Below are 26388 nucleotides of genomic sequence, written 5' to 3'. Positions count from 1 at the left end.
AGCCCGGGGGCTCGGGCAGCAGCGGGGAGCGCGGGCGGCACAGCCCGCACCAGCACGGAACGCGGTACCTGCCCTGACCCGTGAGCATCTTCATCCAGCCCGGAAGGGGGAGAGGCGAGAAGGCGCTAATTGTCCAGCCAGTATTCGCTAACACAAAACCACAGCACGTGGGAAACTCCTTCTGTACACAAAAGGCACAAATGGACCGGAGGAAATAACAGGACACCAGCAAAACATCTCTTGCAAGTCAATTTCTATTCTTAAGCTCATAAATGATCTTATCCTATGAACTTGGCAAGTGAAGTTCAGCCTCCCAGAGGAAATCTTCACTTGTAACCACATCCCTTCAATAACAGGTCATGGTTCCTTTTACAGTAGCCGTGAAGAGACACAACATTCACCACCACTGACCTAGGAGCAAAATCAACTAAACCGAACTAAAGAAGCACATAGTGCTAAGTTCTCCCAGCATCTTCACCAACAGAGACCACAAAACAGACTGAGGATGCTCTGCTGGGAGATGGAAGCACAGGAACCTGCAAAGTCACATCCTCTTTGCAGACACCAGAACTGCAAAGTGCCAAAGGAGACACAGCTCAGGCATGTATCTGCTCTCCTTGAGCTAGGAGTCCTACACAAAGAAGAGGATCATCGCACCAATTTAGTGAAAGGAAATGTCAGTTTCAATAACACAGGGTAATAATTACTTCCCATGGAAATGGCTGTAATCCGTTTTTACCAGTGCAAATGGAGTGTGAGCCATTGGCCCCTTCAGGTTTTAAAAAGGAGAAGCAGCATACTTTTACTTTAGCACACAACATAAAATACCATATAAGCTGAACAGACTGGTTAAAGCAGATCCCCCAACTCACACTCTTCCCTATCCCAGGTCTCATGATCCTGACTCACCCGGTGCCTATTGCCTCTCATTACGTGCCATGTGATCTCTCACCACTCAGCCCCTCCTGCGGAGCTCCTGGCTGGAACATCTTGTCACTGTGATGAAAAGCCGGTCAACACTATCACCTCCCTCACTAGTTTGCTTTCATTTTTGTGCATGGTGTCCACATGCTACAACAATTGCATCAGTAGTATCACAGCTGCTTTTCAAAGCACAAGGAAAAATCGGGCACAAGAATTATAAAAAGCTCCCTCTATGTTTTAATTCCTAGTGTAAGTTTATTTTTTCTGCAAGTAGAGCATTATCTCAATTAGGAACATCTTGATGAAGATACTTGAAGTCAGGAAAATTCAGCTTCTACACACCAAGAATCATTTAAAATTTATGCAGATCTCAGACCTAAGAGTAGAGGCATTTTCTCCTGCTTACCAAGTCTTCAGAGTAGTCTACACACTTTATTTAAAAAATACAATACTTATTTTGAAAGAATGGGTATAAATGTGAATTAAATCTTCCCTGCCTACCTAATCAAAAGTAACAATCCTGCAGGGTTTCTGCTTTTTTGCATTCTAGCAAGCCAGCTTGCTGATGAAGCTTTCCTGACAAGCCACAGAGCCCACATGTCCTAAAAGAAAACGCAGGGATCAGGAGGGGCAAAGATCTCCTTAGCAGAACCAACACATCTGACCAAAGATACTGTTACTGCAACTCCCTTGCACACATACTTCACTCACACACACATCTCTTCTGCTGCTTTTAGCCACCTCTTCTGCAATCACCATTGTGGCAGCACCTGTGTTTGCTACAGCCCACGTGACACCCTGGGAGCTGGACTCTGATACAAGTTCTCCCTGAGGCTGCAAACAAGGAAGTGACAGCACACACCTGCTGCATGCTAGGAAGCAGATGCTACCTGCCAAGGATACAGAAACTCTGCCAAGCAAATGGAAAAACAAGAACAGCTAAGCAAGGGGACAGCAAGCCTCCTCTGGAATTCAGAACAACTACAGGGATGAAGAGGTAGAAGGCAGAGAAGACAGCCCAAAACCACTGTAGTTGTTAGCTGAAAGCAACAAACTGCTACTACCTGTAAATTATTAATTTATTAATGCAATTAGGGAACTGTTTAGATCTTCTACTTTTGCTCAGAAATTTATTATTTGCCCTGTCTCTCTTAGCTTTTCAAATAACTGACTTTCACTCTACTGTCAAGCTTAACAAGAAAAAGAGATCTACTTGGAATAACTGCATTATAAATAACATGCAATAAAGAGCTAAAGAAAGGGGAGAGAACTTTGTGAAGAGGCTAACACTTGCTCATGTGAGAGAACAGGAAGTAAGGAAGTGGAAGGACACAATGTAAGCCTTTCTACTCTTCACCTAGCTTTTATTAAATAGTACATACAAACTTCTTTTGTGCTTTCAGTAGAGAACATTTTTCCCTATTTGTCTCAAAAAGACCAAGTAACCCAAAACAACAGGATTTAAAATAAAACAAGCAACAAAAACAAACAAAAGCACTCCCAAAAAAACCCCACCAAAACTAAAAATTAAATAGCAAGCTTCCTGTAGCTTTATTTCACATAATTTCCTCTCCCTAAAAGGACACGAAGGTAACATTTGTTTCCTCTATATCAATTAAGCATAGCAAATTAAAAGTGTTTTATAATTAAAGATTCTACCTGTGGTCTGAAAGGCATAGAAGAGCTCCAGCAAGTCTTGCAGACTGAGGTGTTAACAGCCACAGCTTTTCTCTCCTGCCCATCCAGAGGATTTTCTGCCCCCACAGCACAGCTAGCAGAAGATGCTCTGCACTTGTGCCTCAGCTACTCTACTGTAAAGTGCCATGTTTCAGCATAAATTGCTGATAAAGATGAACTAGAGCTAAGCTACCAGACCTTACAGTGGAATTAATGAAGTACAGGCACATGTTCACTTCTGCTGACACAGCTAAGTGAAGAACCAGAACTGACTCCCTATGCTGTTCCAGCAGCAGCTACATCAGTTCCTTAGAAGTCCAGAGCTGTGCTGCTGCTTGCCCAGTGATTATCAGATCTAACGGTCATGAACCCAAATTAGAGCTTTTGTCATACAGTCCTCAGAGGGTTTCCACATGTAAGTTATTTCAAGTGATGCCTCTATAGCCAAGCACTGAATAGAAGCAGAACACTGTCCAAAAGCTTGTCTTCATTTGAAAGTGAGAAAATAAAGAAATTATATAGAGCAGAAATCTGTGACTTGAACTGAAACACCATGATCTCATTAGAGTACCTCTTGGCCACAAGGCCAATCTGGATAGGAAAACCCATCACCAAATCACTTGGAGGAAGGCAATTGGGAGGCAATTCTAAACAGACACCAAGGACAAAACTATCCCAGCACTGTGTACTCCCATCAAAGCCTCTTTCAAGTAAGGTAAGCAGTGCTTGCACCCTCTAGAAAGCAATGCCATCTTCTCATGGAAGAGTGCTGACTTCTCAGTGGGAGATGTTGTATGTGCACGGAAAAGAGTTCTGCTGAAATGTCTAGTTAATATCTGCTTAACGAGTACTCAAGCACCTGTGGAGCACTGCAGGAGTGGGTTTGGTGATGGTTGTTTTTTTTTAATTAAATCATGCAACACACGGAAGGTAGGGCAAATGATTTTTCCAGGCATCCACCACATTGCCGGCAATGAGATGTGCCACAACAGCAAGTGTTACCTCTATGCAGTTGTTACCTATAGGTCAATGGCATTTAAAATAGAAAATCTTTCTTACACAGTGTTATGAATAAAATTGCACTTGATTTTGTTAAAAACTCTTATCACTGTAACTTTTCCAAATATTTCCTTTCTGGCATCTTCAATTTCTTCATTAACAGGAGCTTCTCTCTGAAAACCTCCCATTCACATTGAACACAGGGCATATAACAGAAGGACGCCATTATCTACCAGAAAATGGGTCTGTTATTTCTTCACTGCTTATTTCTATCTGTCCCTACCCTCCCTCCAAAAAGGTACAGACAGTTCACCTCTAACAAGCAGATATTAGGAATTTTAGTTTCACAGATTAAATATTTGAAAAGTTACAGAAGGTGCTGGAATAGTACACATTTAAATTGCTTAAAAATCCAAACTTGCAGCAACTTTGTAAATTCAAATTTCCAAAAGGCTTATAATGTCCTTGTGAACTTCTTTCACATCAAGACGCCCTCATGACACTAAAGCATCAAACTTCCAAGGCTGAGATCAAGAAACAAATCAGCAGGATGCACTTGCTCCACAAAGCAACTTTAAGAGAGGCGTCTCCACTTCCAATAGCAAAAAGCTACTCCTTCATTCCATTTTGGACCTTTCAAAGTGTGTAATCATTCTTTCCTGGAAAATAAAATACACAATGTTGTAAACTCCCCCAGTAGGTTTACAGCACATAGAAACAGGGTGGTGTGCTTTGGACATTCAAAACAAATGCACACTCATACATTTTAAGTCAAGAGTCCAACTTCTAACAGCAGATATACCACTTCTTTTAGAACACAGATTTAGAATACGTGTTCATATTCTAAGAAATTGTATCATGATTGTCCCCACTATTCTCCCACCATCCTAGTAGTATTTTACTGCTGCATTGGCAGAGAGTTCAATTCTAATAAACCAAGTCCTTAACAGTTGACTCATGACTCCTTTGGCATGTCAGAAGATTAATTTGAACTGAAGATTTGTTTACTGACCTCATCTGAATCTAGAAGAGCTGGAAGAGCACTGCAGTGGGGGGAGAGAAAATAAATAAATAAATAAAACCAGTTAAGAGAATTAGAGCACCTACAGAGAGCATATTATTGACAAACATTTTCAGCCTTATATTGCACCTTAAGTTTTTTAGGGGCCAGGAGAGCAATGATGAAGATAGACCTTTCAATTACATGGAGAGAAATTAAAGAAAGCCACACAAAAGAGGAAGAGCCTGAGGAGTATCCTCAATGACCTTCACAGTTAAAATTCTTTTTTTCTAAGCTTCTCATAACCAACTGAACAATTTCCAAGTTGCAATGAAATAAGCTGCATCATTCATACGGGAACACTGCTGAACTACACTGAAGACATTTACAATGTCGGACCATATTTTAAAAACACATCTCAGAAATCAAACAAGTGGCACTAGTACCATTGCTTTTTCCATGACAATAGATATTCTGTCTCTTGGAATCTTATCCCAACCCTGATCATACTTTCAAGAACAGAAAACTGCTGCAGACTACCTTGAAGTGCCCTTTACTAGCTTATACTATTCTAGTCCCTGCTTTCTTAAGGAACCCTACAGTTCTTAAAAAAAAATAATAAATAAAAATCACTAGAATTGGGAAAAACAAATTCAATTGAGAAAATGGACTTTTTCATTCTCTCAAAGGTTCATTTGATTTCTTGTCTTTAACTAACTCCAAGCAGTTTTCTAGTTAAATCCAAAGCCTCTGGAAAAATCACATATCCAGATCTGTGAACACAATCTGTGAACTTCTCTTTTGCTACGGAAAATTTGGACACAGATACTGACATTTTAGGATGTAAAAGTTAGTAAAAGTAGAACAGATAGAGACTTCCTATATAGCTGATTATATTGCCAGAAGCATAAAAACTATTCCATACTTTCCAAGTTGAGAACTAAATTACATGATTCAGTGGTTTACATTCAGGAAGATACTCAGAAGACTTTTCAGAGCACTAAACAGAAAGGGTAGATTTTTCTTCTTTTTTTTTTCTGGATTTATTCAGTTTTAACTTCAGTAAACAGCAAACAAAGCAGTCAGAGGTTTTATAGCAGTGTTCCTTCAGTCAGCTCGTCTTCGAGTGATGTGAACTGTATGTCTGACAGACTGTATAAAGCCAAGTAGAACAATGCTAAGAAGTAAGAGGCCAGCTCCAGGCTGAACACAGTATCTGCTCATTCAAGTGCAGTATAGAAGTTTTAAGGCTTTCTAATGTATTTTTGTTCTTATGTTGAAGGAACCTGCTTTTATTGTGATGATAAAAATACTCACACATCTGTCACTGATGAAGGAACATTCTCCTCTACCCACTTCAGGTCATCCTCCTGCTACAAGTACAAAAATGAAATAGAAAACAAAAGTCAGTTTTCCCAAAATGCTGTCACATGCAAGCCATTTTCAGCCTACTTGACAAAAGCAGTTTATGTTAGTTCAAAAAAACTAACCTTCAACTTTATTTCTGGATTATAGAAAACACATTCCAAAAGAAAAAAAAAAACACCTATAACTTACTGTCATCTCTAAATTCTAATGGTGACTAAGAAAAGCAGGTCCTCAGGACACACTATTTACATAAATCTAGTTTAGTCTCCCACAGAAGAACATTATCTTTGGAAGATGTTACACACAACAAATTACTACAAGCTAGATTTTGCAAAGGTAAGTTAAACTGCATTGTCAGGATTCGTCATTTCTGTCTGATGAACACTCTCTAATTCACAACACAAGCACACTTGTTCTGAGGTTGGAGAACTGACCCTTTCTGATCCCCATCCCCACCCCCAAAATAGAAATGTTTTAATTTTCATGTTACCCTTAGATAAGCAGTATACAGTTGCAACCAACCTTTGAGTAAAATAGTGTTAACAGCAAAAATATTATTACTATCATTAATTCCTACAGGTTCTTTCCACTTTTATGCATGAATTTATGCATAAATTCCTTGAAAAGACAGACATTTTCTACCTCTTCACTGAATGTGAAACCACCTCTCCCTGTAAGCCACATATATTAAAAATGTTCCACCCAAACTATTTAGGGAGCTATGTAACAACATACACATCACCCTATTCTGAGTAATGAATCACAAATCTCAAAATTAGAAGGCAATTTATTTAATATATGGCTCAGCCTCCCTCTCATCTGATAAAACTTGTTAAAACAATGCATTATTCATTATAAAAATATAGTATTAAACAATTCTATACTGTATAATACTGAATCTGTAACACAGCTATACTGGATTTTGCAAACATTCCTAAAGAACAGTCTGAAGGACCTATATCCCTCGAGGTAGGGAAGGCGTACTCACAGCTTTGTTTGCTTTTACATTCCCATTTGGTTCTTGCTTTGTACTCCTCATTTTCATTCCCTCTGAAGACAAAAGAAAAAAAGATTGGATAACTGAACTATTCACTATTCAGACTGTAAGTGAAATTGTCAAATGTTGACTCAGAATATTTTCTTAAATCCAGGGAGAGAGTAACACACAAGTTAATCATAAAGACAATGCTTTCTCTTTGAAAGGCTTGTATCTTTCCTGACAGGAGGGAGAGTACCTGGTTTTACCAATTTTACCTAGGCAATACCTATTTCTTGTCCTTTTCTTTAAACCAGATGTAAGAAGCATAGAACTCAAAGATATAGTTGCCAAAAGATGCTCTGGAATCCCCAATCCTTGGAGATACTCAAAAGCCATCTGGACACGGTCCTGCGCAACCTATTCTAGGTGACCCTCCTTGAGCAGGGCCTTTGGACAGAATGACCTTCAGAAGTCCCTTCCAATCTGAACCGTTCTGAGACATACACAACTCCAGTGATTTATTTTACCTACTGACTGCTGACTAGCCACTTGATTTAGTTAGAAGCTAAGTAGTAACAGAGATCTCTCAGGCTGGCAGATCCCTAGATATAGCTGATGTGGCAAATGCACCCAAGGGATTACACACTCTTCCTCAGCTCCTGAACAAGTTAAAGAGCACTGCCATATCCTAGCAGAATGGATTTGTGGACAGAAAACAGCAGTGAGTATGTAACCTTAACTTTTACATAACATAACAATTACATAACAACAGTGCTACAAGGACAACGGACAGGGAGACAGAGGGAAGAGAGCAAGTTTTAAAATAGGAAGTAGGTGCATGGAGAGGAAGATGCAACCTAGTGTTACTGAGCAGGACTCTTTCATTCATATGTAATGCCATGAATATGTAAACATATTCATCCACATTTACATGGGACATATCTGTACTAGGCCCTAATATGGAAAAGGAACAAGATTGCAGTGTTCAGAGTAGATAAACAAAAAGCTTAAACTGGATTTTAAGAGAGAACTGTAAACTACCACCTAGCAACAGTATCTGAGAGATCCTTGTCATCATGACTGGACCCATGACTTGAAATATTTAATAAAACAAAGTCCAGAGGACATGGTAAAGCACCCACAACAGTAGCAATGTGTTCAGTGTTATCTGAAACCCCCTGAATTAAACAGGCAATGTAAACACTAAACATAAAGCCTGTGTTTCCTTTACAACTGCATAAATCAATGGCAACAGGGAGGCGCTGACTCGGCTTTCACAGCAGTCACCAGAGAAAAAGAGACTTTCTTCTACCAAAGAATCTCTTCAACAATGACATTAGGTGGAAAATATTTTTTCTCCTACCAAAGCTTTCCTTTAACATTGGCTCTTTCTGCTCATCATCATCCTCCTCTTCAGACAGTGGTGAAAAAGCAAACCTTTAGGAGGGAAAGAATGAAAGTTATCTTAGAATAGTATCTCTTGCCACTCAAGGGATTAATTACCCCAACATTCACATGACTCAATTATTCTGTGTAGTTCACAGCTTTTAAGACCTATGCTGAACTATATAAGCAAAAGTTTAAGCCACTTCTTTTCGAATAAGCTCACCACCAGGAACAGACTGAATCTTATCTATGTGACTTCCTACATTTACTTTTCCTCAAGCCCCTACATACACTGCTTAGTATTCTTATGGATCAGTTTACAGCAACTAAAATAATTCACCAGTACTTCTTTGGACAAACAAGCCTTCCCAAAAAGCAGTATTTTTAGAAAGAAGTAAGAAAAGCAGAACCTTTGGTTGTTAGCAGATGGTCTCCACAGAATCATAATGACAAAAAGGATCATTGAAAACAGTAAACGCCAGATGGCATCATCCACCCATAGCTCCTGCCAGTCCTGTCAAGGAAAACAGTAGCACAAATTTAAAAAGTTCTCATGAAAGACTTCATATTACATTAGACATAATCTATAGAAAAATCTGTTCCATAATGTCCAATCACACCTCTTACACTGCCAAATGCAAACTTATCAAGAGGCAGAAACTGCAAAAGCATTCAATATAAACTCACCGACTGACAGTCCACCAGCCTGAACTTCATGGTAGTCCAGATGATAAAAACAATAGATGCTGCAATATTAAAAAAACAAGCTGCTTATTAGTACAAAATATGCTAATCCTAGGACCTACTAATGGGACTCTATTTCCCACACAAAGGGCAAAGACCTAAACAGTGAATTCTTGGAATCCAATTTATTAGTTTTGGAAAACAAGATATTGGTTTATTTTACTGACTTTATATGGTAATTTAGGCTTAGACCAGTATATTTTACTCTTGGTTCTTCACAGACACGAGGCATAAACCAAGTATAAAGTATTTAGCCAACTCCTCATCCCTATTCACTATTCTTATTTTATTTTCATCCAGTCTCCAAACCATGGTTTCCTTATCAGTTCACAAATAAAGCCTACCTTGAAGTAACTGAACTGCCTGAAAGCCTAAACATTCAGATCTTGACCTGCAAAAGTTCCATTGCTCAGGCTATGCTCTCACCACAGTTCTAGAAGATGAGACTTTCCTTCCATTAGGGCATTCTATGACAAGAACCCAATGCTGACAGGAATTTAATAACAGCAGTTGATTAAAAGGAATGCACTTGTTTGTTTAAATAAAGTACAGTCCTTTAAAAGTTTTCTGCTCATTGTATGGATAGCATTTCCAAATAGATGAGGAGCTGAGCACCTGGAAGCACCAACAGATTTATTTTTGAAGTTCAGTTTATCCCTGCTACAAATGGAAAGAGAATCTGAATCTGTATTCTTCCAGAATAGGCCACTGTGTGACAATACTAACAATGCTGTTTTTCTAAGAATAACTTTGGTCTTTGGACAACATAAAGATCTAACAGTACACCATGATACTGAGATTTTGGCAAAAACTACCTCTGTGAGGTTAAGAGCATAGGATAGTAATCTTTTGCCCTCAGCAGCTTTAAGAGGGAGAAAAGTGCTCTTTTACAGGAGCTGCACAGAACTACTGATCTTAAGATCAGGACTAATATCCAACTGCCTCTAAAGTATCAACATTTTGCATGAACCCACTATTAGGAATGGGTCAAGTGTTAGAAATACCAAGTACTTTGATTGTATTTACGGGAAGGTCACCAAACTTGAAAACCTGCTTTAGCAATCAAGTCAAGCCATAAATATATATATAAATGACAAGTGTTCTTATTTGATTAATGTAATTTTCTGCTTACCTGCTACTGCCAAGATGAGCGTGTTGGTGAAGTGCCGATACAAAGACAGTTTCACAACATTCCTTCGAAGTTTCAGCAGTTTCATTGTTTGAGTCAAGCTGATGAATATGTATAGAAAGTCAAGGAAAGTCTCTAAAGGAAAAGCTGGTCACAGACTTCGGATGCAGATCTTATGACCAACAGCTCTCCCACCCACACACTTAGCCCTCCAAAATGGCAGACAAGACTCAGCAGAAGAAAGGTTCATTCTATGGCAAAGGTATCAAAGAGCAGGATCCATCCCATTCATGTTATTTTATCCTCTGCATCTAGAATTCTTGTCAAGCAAAGATGGTACCCAACCATCCATTTTGGACTATGGCCCATTAGTCCAGAAAAGTGTCAGATGTATGTATAATAAATGGAAAATCACGTCTGAACTAGAAGCGAGTCAAAATCCAGTTAGTGCATAAAAGTGTCTTCACTCCTTTGGTACCATTTTTTTTTCCATAGTGACAAAACAAGGAGAGACATCATGGTAGGAAAAAGTTAGGATTATCATAGCTGGACAGCAAGCTACTCACAGTTTTAAAAGTTTTGTGATTGACTTTTGCTAAAAACACTTTTATAGGGATTTGGCTATACATGGCCCTGGGTTCAGCATTTGACAGCAATTCCTAAAGTCACACCAAATTATGGCAATTTGGATGTAACATGTCAAGACACCAAAAAGTTAACACTGCCTTTTTGTCACCTACCTCAAGATGAGTTCAAATTTTACAGAAGTAATTTCAGGTTTGATGTTGCTAAGCAACCTTCTCCCCAAAACAGAAACTGAGTCTGTTCTCCAAAGGCTACATTACAGGGCTACATGAGAACAAGCTGATTTCATACTTCAACAACCAGACTGGTAACAGACAGACTTCAATAGTCTGTATGTCCAGGAGTTACTCTAACACAGACATCTACTGGTTATCTCATTTTCCTTGTACTGCCTCTGTACCAGAAGCTTTCCTGAACACTCAGTTACAGAGGTTCTATTAACTTTACCTGAAGTAGAATATAATCTTGAAGTTGATTTTTAAAAGTTCAGCCAAAAAGACTCCCAAAAAATAAATCTGAAAGAAAACACACCCCACCAAGTAAAATAGTGAAGGATATCCACCAGCACAGGGCAGTGTCTAGGAAAGCCAGGGGAATAAAAGCCAAGGAGGCAAGATCATTCTGGGCCTGGAGACAAAGAGAGAGCCAATAAGAACAAACTGAAAAGGAAACAAGGTATAGAAGAAGAGAGGAGGGTCAGGCTATTTTATCAGAAACCACAAACACTCTACCACAATGCTTCTTAGTTTTACTACGGAAGCAGAGGGTTTGAATCAGGAGTTTAGCCCAATGCACAGAGGGAAAATTGACAATATCACATTGTCAGTTCTCCACCAGCAAGGCAAGATGATTTTTTTTTCCAGATTAAGTCAATCTAGCACCATTAAAAGGAGCCTCTGCTGAGGCAACTGCTGTGATGATGTGCTCTGGCAACTTTCATTTCAGAAAACTAGCCATCAACTTGTTATAGAAGTAGTAACTAAATCTTTTTACACTATTCATGGACAAACTGAATGCTCTACTGGCAACCATGAGTTTGACTGAAAGTGGAAAAAATTGCTCTTTTGGGTACATCAAAAACTATCCAAGTCCCAAATGAAACAAGCAAAAAGTTTAAGACAGAAATAAGCTGCGAATAAGCTTTTAACACCCTGCAGTTTATGAAAGGATATCCACAAAATAATACAGGCATCAATCAAGGACAGGGCCAAGTTTGCTATCAGAGCCACAGTGTCATAGAAAAACTGGAAAAGTACCAAATATATGACATGTTAAATACCTTATCCCAAAATACCAAAAACAGAAAAACAGAAATCTACAGCCTGAGATGGGCTTCTTAAGTAGTAGCACCACTAACATGCACTTACTCCCCCAGTTACAGCCTCCTAAACTGAAGTGGTTATGGTTTTTTGTTTTTATGTTGTTGCTTGGATGTTTTCTTAAACTCATGGCCAGGTGACCCAACCTGTACATTCGTGTCTGCATCTAGCCCTACCTAATCCAAAGTACTTAGACACAAGGGTCCAGGTGTCCAAAACCTGACTAATCAGAAAACTATTAGACTTATATCAAAAGATATGGAAATATATCCTGATAAATAAAGAATACATCAAACTTAAAATATTTGTCAATAATCCATATCCACAGTCTCAGAGTTTGACCACTTCATTGCCTCTGTTTCCCTTTCAGCATAGCCCTGGGATTCCCCCTTAGCACGTAAGTAAAGGCAGTAGCATATGGGAAAATTCAAGGAGTTTTTACTGACCCCTGTGACTCTAAGAACACCTTCCATGCCAGAAAATAACAGATAAAGGGCTCCAGCCATAACTACTTTGTGAAGAGTAACTCCCAGACGAGGCCTGTAGGAAAACAAACAAAAGTTGTCATGTCAACTTGAGTCTAACATTAGGCATAGAATCATAGAATCACTTAGGTTGGAAAAGACCTTTAAGATCACTGAGACCAACCATTAAACCTACTCTCCCAAGTCCAGCACTAAGCCATATCCCCAAGTGCCACACCTAGACAACTTATAAACATATCCAGGGATGGTGACTCAACCACCTCCCTGGGCAGCATGTTCCAATGCCTGACAACCCTTTCAAGTGAAAAAGTTCTTCCAAATGTCTAGTCTAAACGTGAAGCATTTGAATAAAAAGTCTGTGGCAAGCCACTTCTAGATGCAGAAATTAGGGTGCTCAAAGCTTACTATTAATTTTGTCTTATGCTATGTTCTAAGGAAGATACTGATAACAGTGCTGTTTTCTAATTAACCTGTTTAGCTGTTTACCACCATTTCAAGAAGTCTCAGCGAACCTTTTCATTCCCCCAGCGCATCCACACTTAGCAGAAGCTTCCACTACCACATAGCATGATGTTTTCACATCAAATACAGCTGGGGGCAGATGAGCAGCAATCTTGGCAGCAGAAGCCTCCTAAAGCAGATCCTCTCCCTTAACAGTGATTCTTGGCCTCCCCCATTTCTAGAAGCCCTTTCTTGCCCAGAAGGAAGGGTTATAAAGCTCCCACTCCAGTCAGTGGAGTATCTCAACAGTGACTCAGAAACCTACCCAACAGTAATACATCAAAGGAAGTGGGAAGAGTAACCACCGTATGGAATTGTATGTCTCTGTTGACTAGTGAAGAAGTCTAGACCTTTGCAGCAGTTACCTAAAGCACCTACCTTTTAAGTAGCAGTGTACAGGGAAATCAATTTATCAAAAAACAACACTGAAAAGCCTATTAATAGAACACAACAAACCTGTAACAGAATTACTCACTTGACTATCCCATATCCCAGGCTGACTATGATGACCAGAGTTCGAGCCAATGAGCGCTTCACAGCAGAAAGCAGTTCTGCCAGTATTACTGCCCCTTGAACTAAAAAAAGCACAGAGAAGTAAACTGGGTTATTAAAATATAATTTCTGTTTATTAACTACTGCAAGCAATCTCAGTATGAGAGCAGACGAATTATTTTCAGAAAGTAGGCTATTAAAGTATATAATCTTTTTATTACCTACATCTGGCATACGCATTCAGAAAAGATAGGACACTTAGCATAAAAAAAAAGCTACTGAATAATTTTACATCCATAAAAAGTGGAGAGTAAATGATTCATAAAACATTTTTCCATTAGATCAGCCTGGATGATCTTCCAAACAAGTCAACCAACAAAACCCTCTGCACCATGGTTTTGGCCAATTAATTAATAATCAAGTTTTACTTGCAGAGTTTAATTTGTATGCATTTATCCCAAAAACTCAAAACCAGAGTTCTAAATTTTTATATTGAGAGAATAATTTAAGACAGATTATTAGGCTACGGGCTGAATACCAAAAGTCATCTGCAATGCACTCACACTGAACAAGGAGTTTCAAAGTCCCTTTCCAAGGCCAATACCAACTGTCAGAAATGAATTTCAAGCTACATTTAGGAAATCTTATTTTAAACTTCAAGCCCACACTACAGTGGATACTCTCCAGAAACTAGCATTTTTTCATCCTTAAGACACTACACTTAAGAGTCAGAGAAAGCAAAAGCATTTCAGCTTTAGAAAAACACAGATTATAATTTTTACAGTATATTTAAAAACACAAACTGTGGTTCCCTGTTCTTTGTTTTTAAACAGTTCTCAAGTAATTATATACTTAATAACCATATACATCTGTCATCCCAATTTAGCATAAGCCATTAGTGCTATGCCCCATCAACTCCACTGCAAGGTGCAATTGCTACCTACCAGATTCCCCTGTGTAACGGATATTCTGGAACTCTGCATAGAAAACTGCTTTCTCGAGCATTCCCAGGAAGATAACAGCACCAATCCAGAACTGAATCCTCAGGAGATCCCGCCAGTAACAGGCCGACCATGCAAGCCACAGAACCCCAAAGAATACGTACACAATACACATCACCATGAAAAACTGTTATAAAAAAAAGCACAACAAAAAACAAGAAATAGGAACCTTAGACCCAGTAAAATAATTTCCTTATTTCAATTCCACAGCTTTAAGACAGGTCTATTTTCTCCAGAAGTGTAGCAACTTTTAAGTTTTTATTTACAAAAGTGACATGAAACAAGCACTGCTTCATTTGTCTTCTCTGGACTTTTTTACCATGACAGTCTATTTTCTCACTGCCAACAAAGGGAGAGTAACTGAATTTCCAAGCAATTTCTCTCTTGAAGAGCCATCTGCCAATTTATTCACAGGCAATTCTTCTAAGGAAGATATCAATGCTACTAGCTTTCACAAATTCAGAGAAGAGCTCAAGCAAACCATCAAGTACTAGAAAACCTGCCCCTTCTTGCCTAATTTTCTACTGCTACCTTCATCATACATTTACAGTACTCTGCAAATAATCTTAGAAGTCACCTTTACACACCATTCCACAGAACAGAGATAAGCAACTGATGGTTATAATCCCTCTGTTCAAATAATTTGGCAACTTCTCTCAAAAATTATTTTCCAGCAAACTCAGTTTTTGACCAAGCTTTTGGTGAGCCAAAAATCTGGAATTTAAAAAGAAACCCAGATATTCATTTAAATATTATCATTTTGTGACCATTTTTTTTCAGTCCAGTGTTACTTGCTTCAGAAAAGCTTTAAGGGTACGTATTTCCTATGGCAAACAATAAGCTTGACAGTGCTGCTAAGTGTTGAATTTTCTAAATGATAGCATCATATCAGAGCAAGTTAAGTTTTCAAAAAGGACACTAAGATTAAGAAGACGGATGAGAAGAAGAGAGTAAGACATTAAATGAAGTACTTAGCCAAGTGTAGAACAATAAAAATCATGCCGTCTCCTCTTGCAGGGGGTAGATTTTTTAAACCCAAGCAAGCATTGAAATTAGCTGTCCAATCCATTGAAACACTCACAAACAGGAAACACCTTCCCTTAGGAGAACAGCTTACTGATCTTTACAAATTTTAACATCTGACTATCCGTGCAGTTCAAATGGTAAGGACCTAAGCATGCTAGTTCACATTTACATGCCCATTACAGAAACTTTTAGACAGAGATGCTTTTCGGGACCTGCCACGTGGGGATATTCACACTAGTGAATTACATGCCAAAGCTGCTGGAGGGCTTTTACTGCTTCAGGAAGTAAAACGTTTCAGAAATGCCATCAGGCTCTCCTATTTACAGGTCACGCTTGCCACTACAGTCAGGTTAGAGACCTCACTTGGTATCGATCCCCAGCTAAAGGCTGTCTAAATTACATAAATATTTAAGCTCTTCTACTTTCTTATCTTCCTCAACAGAGGCAACTAGTATCGAAGTCAACAACTCCTTTGAATAAAACAGATTAGCTTTTTGTAGTTCAATGATGCTTTCACTGTTAGGCAGTATCAGGGATCTCTTCGTGGGATATAAAACAGCTGCTTGAGGAAGGAAGATTAAGCAGTAAAAGAACGAAGAAAGCAGTGACAAATGAAAAGGCAGCTGTGAATAAAAGGAGAGAATAGCAAATTTTCTCAGATATGAGCTAAGGAGATAAACAGAGTCAGTAACACTGCTCTGTTTAGAGCCAATAATTCTGATAACTTCTGAAACTATAAGCAATCCAGAAAAGGACAACATTAGTGGCCTATGCAAACATCAAAAATCTGTCCTTTTTCTCTGCATTTAGTTACAAAAACAAACAAACAAAACAACAAAAAAAACCAAACCAACCAAACACACACACAAAAAACTAACAAAAACAGAACACAAAAAACACCCAAACTTAAACACAGCCTCTGCTAAATTATTTTTTCAGGGACACTGGCTTTGTGTTTTCTGAAGTATGGAAGAAATGTACTTAATTGAAATACAAATCAACTGACAGCTTTTTAGATCAAAGAAAAGCTATTTTACTTACAATCATCAGAGGATAGTCTGCAAGTGAAAGATACTCATACGGCCCCTTCAGTTCTACCGTCACTGTCAAAAGACAACCCAATAACCAAATTGAAAAAGAACCAAAAGGAGAAAGCCAGGATAAAGTACTTCAGGGATTTTTACTCAAGCTTAAAGAAATGCCAGATCTTCACACAGCTTTTAAATCTAACTTGCACTTTCATCAGAGAAGTTTAAGACTCAACGCACTCAGCTAAAACCATGCTCCATTACCAAGTAATGCATGGCAGTACCTAAAGTGAAAGTAATTTGTGCTTGAGATTCATGCATAACAGCAAAGTTCAGAAACACATGTAAGGTAAGTTTTAAAGGGGATTTTCAAACTTCTCTGAAGTTTGAGTATGTTATCAAAGCACTCTTAGAGCTACAATAATATTATTTCAAGGTGATAATTATGATCTTTGTTTTCTACATTGTTTGAGATCATTGATATAAATCACTGTGTTGGTTTGGACATTTTTGGAACACAAAAGCAAGCCTCAAAATTGAGCTGCTTGGGATTCTTATTTGCTTCTATCATTAAACTGACAGGCCATCAGGCTTAGGATCTTCAAGACACTAACAATCACCTATTTTCTTATGTTAAAAAAAGAGTTGTAGTAAGTAATACTTAAATCTCTGCAAAGTGAAAGATAGTATCTTAAGAAAATAAGCCGTCCGGTATATCTTAAAAGTACTTTAGAATACACTCAATATACATAAAAAAACAGTACTATATTTTTAGCTTACTGTATAAAATAAGCTATCTTACTTGTAAAGGGCTTATTTTGATCTGAGGAAGGTGGTGTTTTCTCCGTTCTTTTAACATTAGTATTAGAATCCTTAACTTCAATAATAAATATATATGGCCCATCTCGCCAAGTTTTCATAACTGCATTCATTGTCTGAAAAGAAAAAGCCTACATGTAGACAGAGCATAGTCAAGAAGACAAAAAACACAGAAGTAGACTAGCCATATATGGACTATATCTTCCATGTAAAAATAAGTGCATCTCTTCCCAGGCCTAAAACTTGTTAATAAATATTTTATACGTAATTTTTAAATCTATTTATTACTATTGTTATTAGACAATACTTAAAATTTAGCTGTTTTAATCCAGAAGAATCCTCAAAAACTTGGGAGGTGATCAGGGCTTATCTGCACACGTCACACTGGCTTAGTGCAAGTGTCATCACAAAGGTATTGCAAAAGCTACAGAGAATTCAGCAAAGCCTCCTATTCCTTGCTTTCAGTGTAGAAGCATTAGGACCATCACAAGAGATACTTCTTTCCTCCTGAAATTGTTTGGCAACAGCACAGCCACATAAAACTCAGCTCCCTGGTGAAGGCTGATTTTCATAGTGTAAGGCAGAAGAGGTAGATGAGAAGTAAAAATTTCCATTGCAGTTATTTCCTGTGGAAAGTGCTACTGCCCTTGCAACAGGTATCATACCTGTAAGACTCAAACCCTGCCAATGAACTAGCAGAGGAAGCTTGCCCAGATAAGGATTTGTACTATAAAATCAATCAGATCTCAAAACTTCCACATATGCAGAAGTTCTAGCCATCTCAGAAACTACAATATTTACCAATAACTTTAAAGGTAAAACAAAAACTATCTACACGTATGCCACTCATATGACCACTGCAGAACCACCACAAAGACTTGCTATAACACCTTCTTCAAGAGAATTTCAGTATTAAAAGCATGTTTTCTTTTAAGAAACATGCTGACTACAAGACCTAAAGCAAACAGAATTTTATGTATCAAAAAGATTTTCTGCTGATATTGACTGAAATTACAAGACTTGGTTAAAAAGATAGTAAACTTAAAATAGGTATCTTTTTATATACCAATTTTGCCTTTAAAATATCTCCATCTCTTGCTGCTTTGATTCCTTATTTCACAAAAGCACACAGAACTACTTGTTTTACCTTTAAGGTAAATGGCCCTGTAAGTACACAGAGAGTTAAATACTATTTCTTTACAGGCATCCAGAACATTATTCAATCTGAAGTTACTTTGAGAATCATTCCTAGATGAGACTTGAAAATTACATATAATAGAAATACTAACAGATTTGAAAACCAAAAGTAACCACTCAACTTGTGTACAATGTTCTGAAAGCTTGACTAGTTAAAGATGAAAACAAATTTAATCTCTAAGTATCAGTGACCACTTAGATCATACTGAAAGTACTACAAAAAAGAACTTTTTTTTTTAATTTATACAACCAGATTAACCAGTATGAGTTCTGTATTTCAGCTACAAAAGAAGCAGTTACCCTGTTTCTGTTAGTCTGTTTTCTGCTTTTCCACACAGAGCTATCTAGTTTCAACTAAACAGCTGAAACAACCCCAAAACAGGTGGCAAAAAACCAGAGCTGCATGATCCCTGTAAATGCCACCAGAAATTTCTTATGCAAAGAAACATAAATTTAGAAAAAACAAAGAAAAGAAAAAAAAACAAACAAACCACAAACAAATTAAGACTGCTGGACTCCAAGCCATGTTCAAATTCAATATACATACAGGTTTATCTGCCACCATTGTGTGATTTCCTCCACTCTCCTTCTTTTCTTTTAGTCCCTAAAAGAAAAACATAAAAATGGATAAAACTATATGGCAAAACTATCTGTTCCATGCCTACACTCACCCATCAGAAGGGAAAAAAAAATACCTCTTGTTTGTCAGGTGAGAGAGGCTCTGGATGAACAAATTCTTTATAGAAAATCTGCAAGATATAAAAAAGGTACAGCATTTATAACCACTTTATATTAACATGGCATTACTAGAAACCCCAGGAAACTTGATTATAAGGAAAGATTCTCTAAACAGCTGTATTAGAGAACATTCATTTTTCTAAATCAAACAACTGCCCCTTTGTGGAGGAAGTATTGAATACTTAGATTAGTATTTTGTTATTTGAGAGCAACTTTTTCCGCCCTCTCCAGACAACAGGTGACTATTTTTAGAACTGAACCCACAGACATGACAGTAGCAAAATTCATTTCCCAAATACAAATTTGTTGACAATCTCCATTAGTAGATGAAGTCTATGCAGACAGAAACAGGATTTGGAGATTTCTGCCTTAGCCTATGCAAAAAAGGTCCCTAGATGAGTGTCTAATTAGAGATCCAGATTTTGCAAACCCTTCCAAACAAACTACGGTGACTTGAAATCTAGTGGAAAAAAAGCTGAACAATCAAAAGGAAAAATTGCTGTGAAACTTCAAAATTAGTATCTGAGAGGAATATTTTGTTTCAGTTTACTTTTCAAAGGGATTACAGAAAAAGTCACTTAAAAATCTGTTTCATCAACCTGAACATTCAGTTAAGACACCCAGGTTCACATTACAAAGTTAAGCCCATAAAATCTCTTCCATAAAACCATGAAGAACTGACATTTCTCACATTAGACATAACAAGCAGGCAGCATACAGATAATTTAAAAAAAAAAAACTTTCAAGCCATACCTTCACATATCAAAGGAATTAGAGATTTACAGATTATTAAAAACCCTTTTCAAGTCACCTCCAGGCATGTCTTAAATTTAAAGCCCAAACAAACAAAAACAATTGAAAAACCCCAAACTAACACTAGATTAAATAAATACAAGACAGACATTTCCCACTACTCTCTATTCACAACCCTTGGTCTAAATTGGAAATGGTGGAATGCAGATGCAACACTGCACAGTTTGCCTTGAAATTTTAAGTACACCATTAAAGAAAGACTGTGTTCCATGGATATTGTAGTTTGACTGCACATCTTCAGCTGGTGGCACACAGCTGCTGTCGAGCCAATGCTTACTCTTTACTTCCCTATGCTGTTTTGCATTGTCTTCTCTTTCATTTGCTTTGTTTCAAATACATTTTAGCACTGCTTATTTTTTGTTTGTAACCTGCTATCAGTGCTTAAGTAACCCATTTCTCAACACTTTTGCATTTCCATTTTAAATTAACATTATCTGAGAAAAAAAATGCCAGTCCTTTATCAATCCAAATCTAGTGGGAGTTTCACTCTAGAGCCAGAGATTCACATTCTACTCAACTACCAGTAGCCTTCTCTAAGTGAAACACATTCAGAATACAAAACCACAAACAAAAAAGCAGCACTGAATTTTACAGTGGTTTCCCTCTCCCCATGTGGGCCAGCTGTTGAGGAGCAAGCCAGAAGTAAAGCAAAAGAAATTATTATTGCAGTTTGGTTGTGACAAACAGATAAAAACAAGTGCCTCCCAATCTACAGTGATACTTACATAGGATGCTAACACATCTCACAGGAACTACCACCTTCTCTGTATATGATATGAGAGAACAATGCAAACTGTGAAGATTCTATCCATACCTGAGGCCTGAAGAGCGTAGAGCAATTACGAAAGTGGAGAAAACCCGTGGCATAGTATCCTGACCAACCCGGATGTTCTTCAAATGTAGTCCCAAAATAGTTATCTGCCTGTTCATCCTGCCAGCCATAGAACAGAACTTAGGTTAGCATCCAATATATCAAATAGTTTTTACCAGTAGGCAGCTGCAAGACCTGGATAGCACCGTAACTCCTTTCTGCACAGACTCTTGTAAAGAATTTAATTGGATAAAGGTCATCAAGACAACACAGGACTATTCTTAAAAAAAATAAAAAAATTCCCTACAGGCTTTGAGTAAGAATTAATACCTAATTAAAAAAACCTAATGAAATCCCAGTATTCCTGCAGTGGACATGCAGCAGCCAGCATAAGCTTCAGTCTACACAAACAAACTCTACATTGTTATATTAAGAATTAAAGACTTCAGTACTGTTAGGTTAGTAGTCTGTCATAATTTTAAGTAAAAAATTAGTAAGTAAATAAATTTAAGTACACATGGGAAAGGAGTTAATAAACCACAGTTGTGATCTACAAAATTTGATAGAAACACTATACATTTTGTATAAATTGCTAATATTTGCAATGTGCATTCATAAAGAACAGAACATAAATTTTTGTTTGTTTGCTGTTATTAAACATTCTTGCAGATAATATTTTAATCTATCATAAACTCACACACTTTAGTTTAGAGTTGATGCACTTATTTAACCTTCTGGGTTTAGAAGAATTCTGACAAACACTTTCATCTTACCCCAGTCTCACAAGTCAGTAATGCCAGCAAGTGATTCCATTCCATATAATCCAGAAATTTGTTGTCTTCCAGTGGAAGAGCATTTCTTTTAGGCCCAAAGAGCAGTAAGGATGTGAGATAGGTTCAATCCCCTCACCCTCAGATCTGCTTGTCCCTAAAAATCATTACCTATGTTTTTCCACAAAATTCTTACCCCAAAGTTGAAGACTTCATTGTAGCAGTCAGAATATCTTAAGTACCAAGTAACATTGTAACTTTGGGAGGGATCACAAGCTTTTTCATCTCCTTCAACTAAAAAAATAAAAACAAAAAACAGAACATGTAAGACACTGTCAATCTGCCATGCCTTTCCTCCCATTCTGTGCCAAACTACTGTCATTATATCAATTTTAAACATTAAGCTGAAAGCAAAACAATAAAGAAACATTTTCCTCAAGGAATCCATTCTGTTCAGTGAAGGGAACAGCACGCAGAAAACAGAATCCCATCATAATGCCACTAAGTTCCATTAAAGACACAAAGATAATTTGGAAACTTCTTTTTATTCTCAAGATAATCAGTGATATTTGCAAATACCCAACAAGAGAACTGCAGCAACTCCCAGTGATAGCAACACACAAAATTATTTCCCTTTTCCAGATATTTAGAACATGTAACAGACAGAGATAGCTAAGAACAAATTAATACTAAGGGCAATTTTCACAGATAAGTTAAAAATACCAATACCATCACCAAGGAAGATTTTGCAACTCAACATTCACCCCCCTGCCCCACAGAAAAGACAAACAAGCCTCCTGTAGCTTAGTTCACTGTCAAAGCTGCAACGTTACCACAAACAGCAGTAAGGTAACTTGCTGCTTTGATTCATGCATGAAAAATTAAAACACAAGACTTCCCTCTGACCCCCCTCAGGAAAGAGCGTCTGGGTTTTGTGTTTCAATTCTCATTCTAAAATTAACACCTGAGAAAGAGAACTTGACATTAAAAAGATAAGCTTCACCTGTAAACAAAATGAGCAGTGATTTTATTCAGTCCTGAACAGCCATTTAGATTATTACATTTGGGTTTTTCCAGTAAACAGATGGCAGAACTCATCCAGCTGACAGCATGTTTCTAGTGGCTAACAAACCCCCACAACTTCACAGGCAACATTCATGTCAGCCTAGACATCCACAAATTTGTTACACGTAAAGAGCTTTTAATTAATGTTTCCCTATTGACCACTGCAGGTAAAAAATGCAATCAGAAAAAAAGACCCTGCTACACAGTCTTAACTGACTAATTCCATATTAAACTATGTGACTACTAAAGCAAGTATACGTAGAGCAAAAAACTCAACGGAGTCCTTAATACCAAAGTTATAAAAAAAAGAAATAGGAAAAAAATTTGGAATGCAGTCACTAAAAAATAAGTTTCCCTGTGATACCGTCTGGCAAGCATGAAAACAAGACATTCTCCACATAGCTCTAGGTGTTACAGAGAGCATGACGAAGACAAGCAGCAACACAAGCAGTGCAGTGACATGGGTAGATGGCAAATTCTTAGAAGACAAAGGGTCTTCTGATAAAACTGATCAAATGAGGAACACCTCAAAGAAGTGCTACCAAAAAATAGCAGGGATTAAAAAATACATTTTGAATACCTTTCTTCCTATTAAAAATAAATTATTGGAACTACGTTCTGCAGCAACACCAACTAAAGGTAAAATAGGCCATGACTAGACCCATCCACCAGTATCTGCAAACATCAAAATTATAGAAATCTTGAAAAGAAGGTACTCTAAAATTCAGAAAAGGCATCCATGGCATTTATTGAATACAGCAACATGGAAATCTAAGTTACTTGGCTTTCAAACAAAAGCAGCAACATTCAACTCAAATGCAGTCTTAGTATTAATTTACAGAAAGCAGGATTTCTCCTGAGATCCTAGACAGGAAGCCAGATGCCTTCTAGAATAACACTCAAGAAAATAAGTAGATAAGAATACATTTATTATCGACAAAACTAAACACCAAGAGCAGTCTTCCCTGTCAGAAGCAGAAAGCATCAGACACCAATGCAACACAAAAAAACTGACAACACCAAAAACAGCAAAAAGAAGAAATAAGGAGGAGATGCAGGTGCTCACCAAAAACATGAACAAACCATGAGCAAACATGCTTGGCTTGTAATGTCCACACAAACATCACAGAGCAGATGGAAAAGGCAACAGACAGCAAACAAAAGGAGACAGACAGGTTTCCACACAGACAATATATTATATATATATATGGTTATTGCAGCTGTACACCTCATGATTAGAGTTACCACATACTTCACTGCAAAAACCCACATCTTACTTAGATGCCACATTCATTTGAGTATACAATTTCTATTAAAATTCAGAGAACGCCTAACATCTACCAAAGCTCCAAATGCCCTTTCAACAACCCCTCCTTTTCCCCAAGCATCAGATTTCCTACATTTTGATCCTGCAGCTACACACTTGCAATTGTCCTGCTGCGAGCCATGAAACTCGGAATTTGAGCTACACTTGACAAGTGGGAAAACCTTAATCCTGATGTGATGGACCTTCACTAATAGCTGCTTTAATATTAGCCTCCTATCTTAGATTTATGTGGGATTAATGGAGGTGCTTTAACAAGCTGCCTTTGAAACACTGTCTGATGAAGGGCAGGTATCTGAAAACAAATGTGAAAATCAATATGGCTGGTAATAAACATAATAGAGCACAGTAATGCACCATTTCATTAAGAATGAACTAATCTTCATGATACTTTAATCTTCTCAGTTAAAAAAAAGAGCATAATCACTGCAGCAAATAAGTCTTGAAGTAAAAAATGCACAGATGCCATTAATTGTCTCTGAAGTGACTTATTTCCTCATTTGACAAGTGCAGAAAGGTATTGATGAGCACTGTATCTGTGTAACTAATCAATTAGCAGCTGGAGATGAAACAGCTTCCCCCTGAGCATCACGGTAAGAACTGGTGCAAGCAACCTCTTAAAGTGCTCAAAGTGTATGGGGAAAGATTTTAAGCTAGTCAGTGGCACGAGTCACCTGTGTCACCTTGCTGCCATCTAAATGCTGTTCTCATGTTCACAGATGTGAAGGTATTATGCAGAAACCCTCCTTTGAACAGCAATCTACATAACCAATAGCCATGGCCAGAACAGCAAAAAGCAATAAGCAGCAATAACAAATGGGAAGGATACAAACATGTTTACTGTGTAGCACACTTGTGCATCATGACCAGGAGAAAACAGCTCTTAAGAGCTCTGCCACAGCGTGCAACAGCATTCCCTCACCACTCTAGAAGCCCTGGCCAGAACAGCAAAAAGCAATAAGCAGCAATAACAAATGGGAAGGATACAGATATGTTTACTGTGTAGCACACTTGTGCATCATGACCAGGAGAAAACAGCTCTTAAGAGAGCTCTGCCACAGCGTGCAACAGCATTCCCTCACCACTCCTAGACGCACGCAGTTAAAGAGGGGCCTCAAAAAACACTGCCTCCTGCACATGGGCATCAGTCACCCTGCAACAGAACTAGTCCTGTCATAGTTGGCCCCAAATCTCCCAGCTAAAGGAATTTAGCATATCTTACAATAGGGAAGGTACACTGCACAATAGGGCTCAGCATATCCCACACCTGATTACCCACTATCTGAAATGAAGTCGTGCTCCCATTGCTCATTTTGCCCTCTACACAGAGAGCCTGAACAGACCCATTCATTTCTGCTACTGGCTAAACACATTACAATGGGTAAGCTTCAAGGCTATTAACACACCAAAACATATCAGAGCTATGGCTTTCATCCAGTGTTAGATTAGCTGTCACTGCAACCAGTGCAGTTAAACACTCCACAGCGTTTTAACTCCACACTGGTTACAGCAGAGGGGGTGCCAACCAGCAGAAGGAGAAAATTCCTTTTAACCACTTACATCTCAGGAAAATGGTGGTGTTGCTGAAGAGAATCTTCCCAAAGTTAAACTTCTTCCCCTGCAAAGGCACAAAAAAAGGAAGAGGTATTACTGGGTTTAATGTCACCAAGCTTAATTAAATATCATCTTCTACTCAGAGTTTAAGTCAATACAGCAATGGAAGTGAATGCCAAACCAGAAGCCAGCCTTACTGGATTTTCCAGTCATGCTTCACCACCCCTTTAGTCTATTCTTAAACATGGCTTGAGAGGCTTGGGGATTTTGCTCTGCAAAACTGAATCCATTTTATCACCACTTGTTGAAATGATTCACTTTTTTTTTTGTTTGCTTATGAGAAAGTCTGGACTACCCGACAAAAAAAAATATGTTCCAAAAATCAAAAGGAGTATTCAACGTGATCCTTTAATTAAGTTCCTGAAGCTCAAGAGCCTCACAGAAAAGGTACAGTCCTCCCTTCCTGAGTCTGGCAAGGACAGGTTTTACGTGAGGCAGAATCGCTTTTTTTCCCCACACGGAGCCAAACACGCCGTGTAACTGAAGCGCTGGGAATCCCTTCACCTGCCCAGAGACCCAACTCTCTCCGAGTTTAGGGTTCCAGGGGCGCAGCTTTCCCGACGCCGGGCCCGCAGCGCCACGGCGGGGCCGCCA

General features: G+C 38.2%; 2 protein-coding genes across 2 annotated transcripts in view; both read right to left on the bottom strand.

Annotated features, from left to right (window-relative positions):
* The window catches only part of VPS39 (vacuolar protein sorting 39 homolog (S. cerevisiae)), a gene marked incomplete at its 3' end in the record, with an annotated part of 17215 nt that extends 16226 nt beyond the window's left edge, over window positions 1-989 (bottom strand). The window contains exon 1 of the mRNA XM_009998205.1: window positions 953-989. Within this exon, the coding sequence (XP_009996507.1) occupies window positions 953-989 (37 nt within the window). The remainder of the gene's footprint in view (window positions 1-952) is intronic.
* A 2930-nt stretch (window positions 990-3919) lies between these two features.
* Window positions 3920-26388, bottom strand: part of TMEM87A (transmembrane protein 87A) — a 23907-nt gene continuing 1438 nt past the window's right edge. The window contains exons 2-20 of the mRNA XM_009998096.1: window positions 25741-25798; window positions 21988-22085; window positions 21025-21141; window positions 19355-19408; window positions 19207-19263; window positions 17446-17578; window positions 16657-16718; window positions 14533-14716; window positions 13572-13671; window positions 12557-12650; window positions 11350-11418; window positions 10210-10318; window positions 9021-9079; window positions 8744-8847; window positions 8311-8384; window positions 6957-7018; window positions 5918-5973; window positions 4613-4643; window positions 3920-4259 (exon numbers count right to left, since the gene is read on the bottom strand). Coding sequence (XP_009996398.1) covers window positions 4218-4259; window positions 4613-4643; window positions 5918-5973; window positions 6957-7018; window positions 8311-8384; window positions 8744-8847; window positions 9021-9079; window positions 10210-10318; window positions 11350-11418; window positions 12557-12650; window positions 13572-13671; window positions 14533-14716; window positions 16657-16718; window positions 17446-17578; window positions 19207-19263; window positions 19355-19408; window positions 21025-21141; window positions 21988-22085; window positions 25741-25798 — 1563 coding nt within the window. The 3' untranslated portion in view covers window positions 3920-4217. The remainder of the gene's footprint in view (window positions 4260-4612; window positions 4644-5917; window positions 5974-6956; window positions 7019-8310; window positions 8385-8743; window positions 8848-9020; window positions 9080-10209; window positions 10319-11349; window positions 11419-12556; window positions 12651-13571; window positions 13672-14532; window positions 14717-16656; window positions 16719-17445; window positions 17579-19206; window positions 19264-19354; window positions 19409-21024; window positions 21142-21987; window positions 22086-25740; window positions 25799-26388) is intronic.

Source organism: Chaetura pelagica, unplaced genomic scaffold, assembly GCF_000747805.2.
Source record: "Chaetura pelagica isolate M959 unplaced genomic scaffold, ChaPel_1.0 scaffold280, whole genome shotgun sequence".
NCBI classification, from domain to species: domain Eukaryota; kingdom Metazoa; phylum Chordata; class Aves; order Apodiformes; family Apodidae; genus Chaetura; species Chaetura pelagica.
Note: the sequence above shows the minus strand (reverse complement) of the source record. Positions and strands in the feature narration are given on the sequence as shown.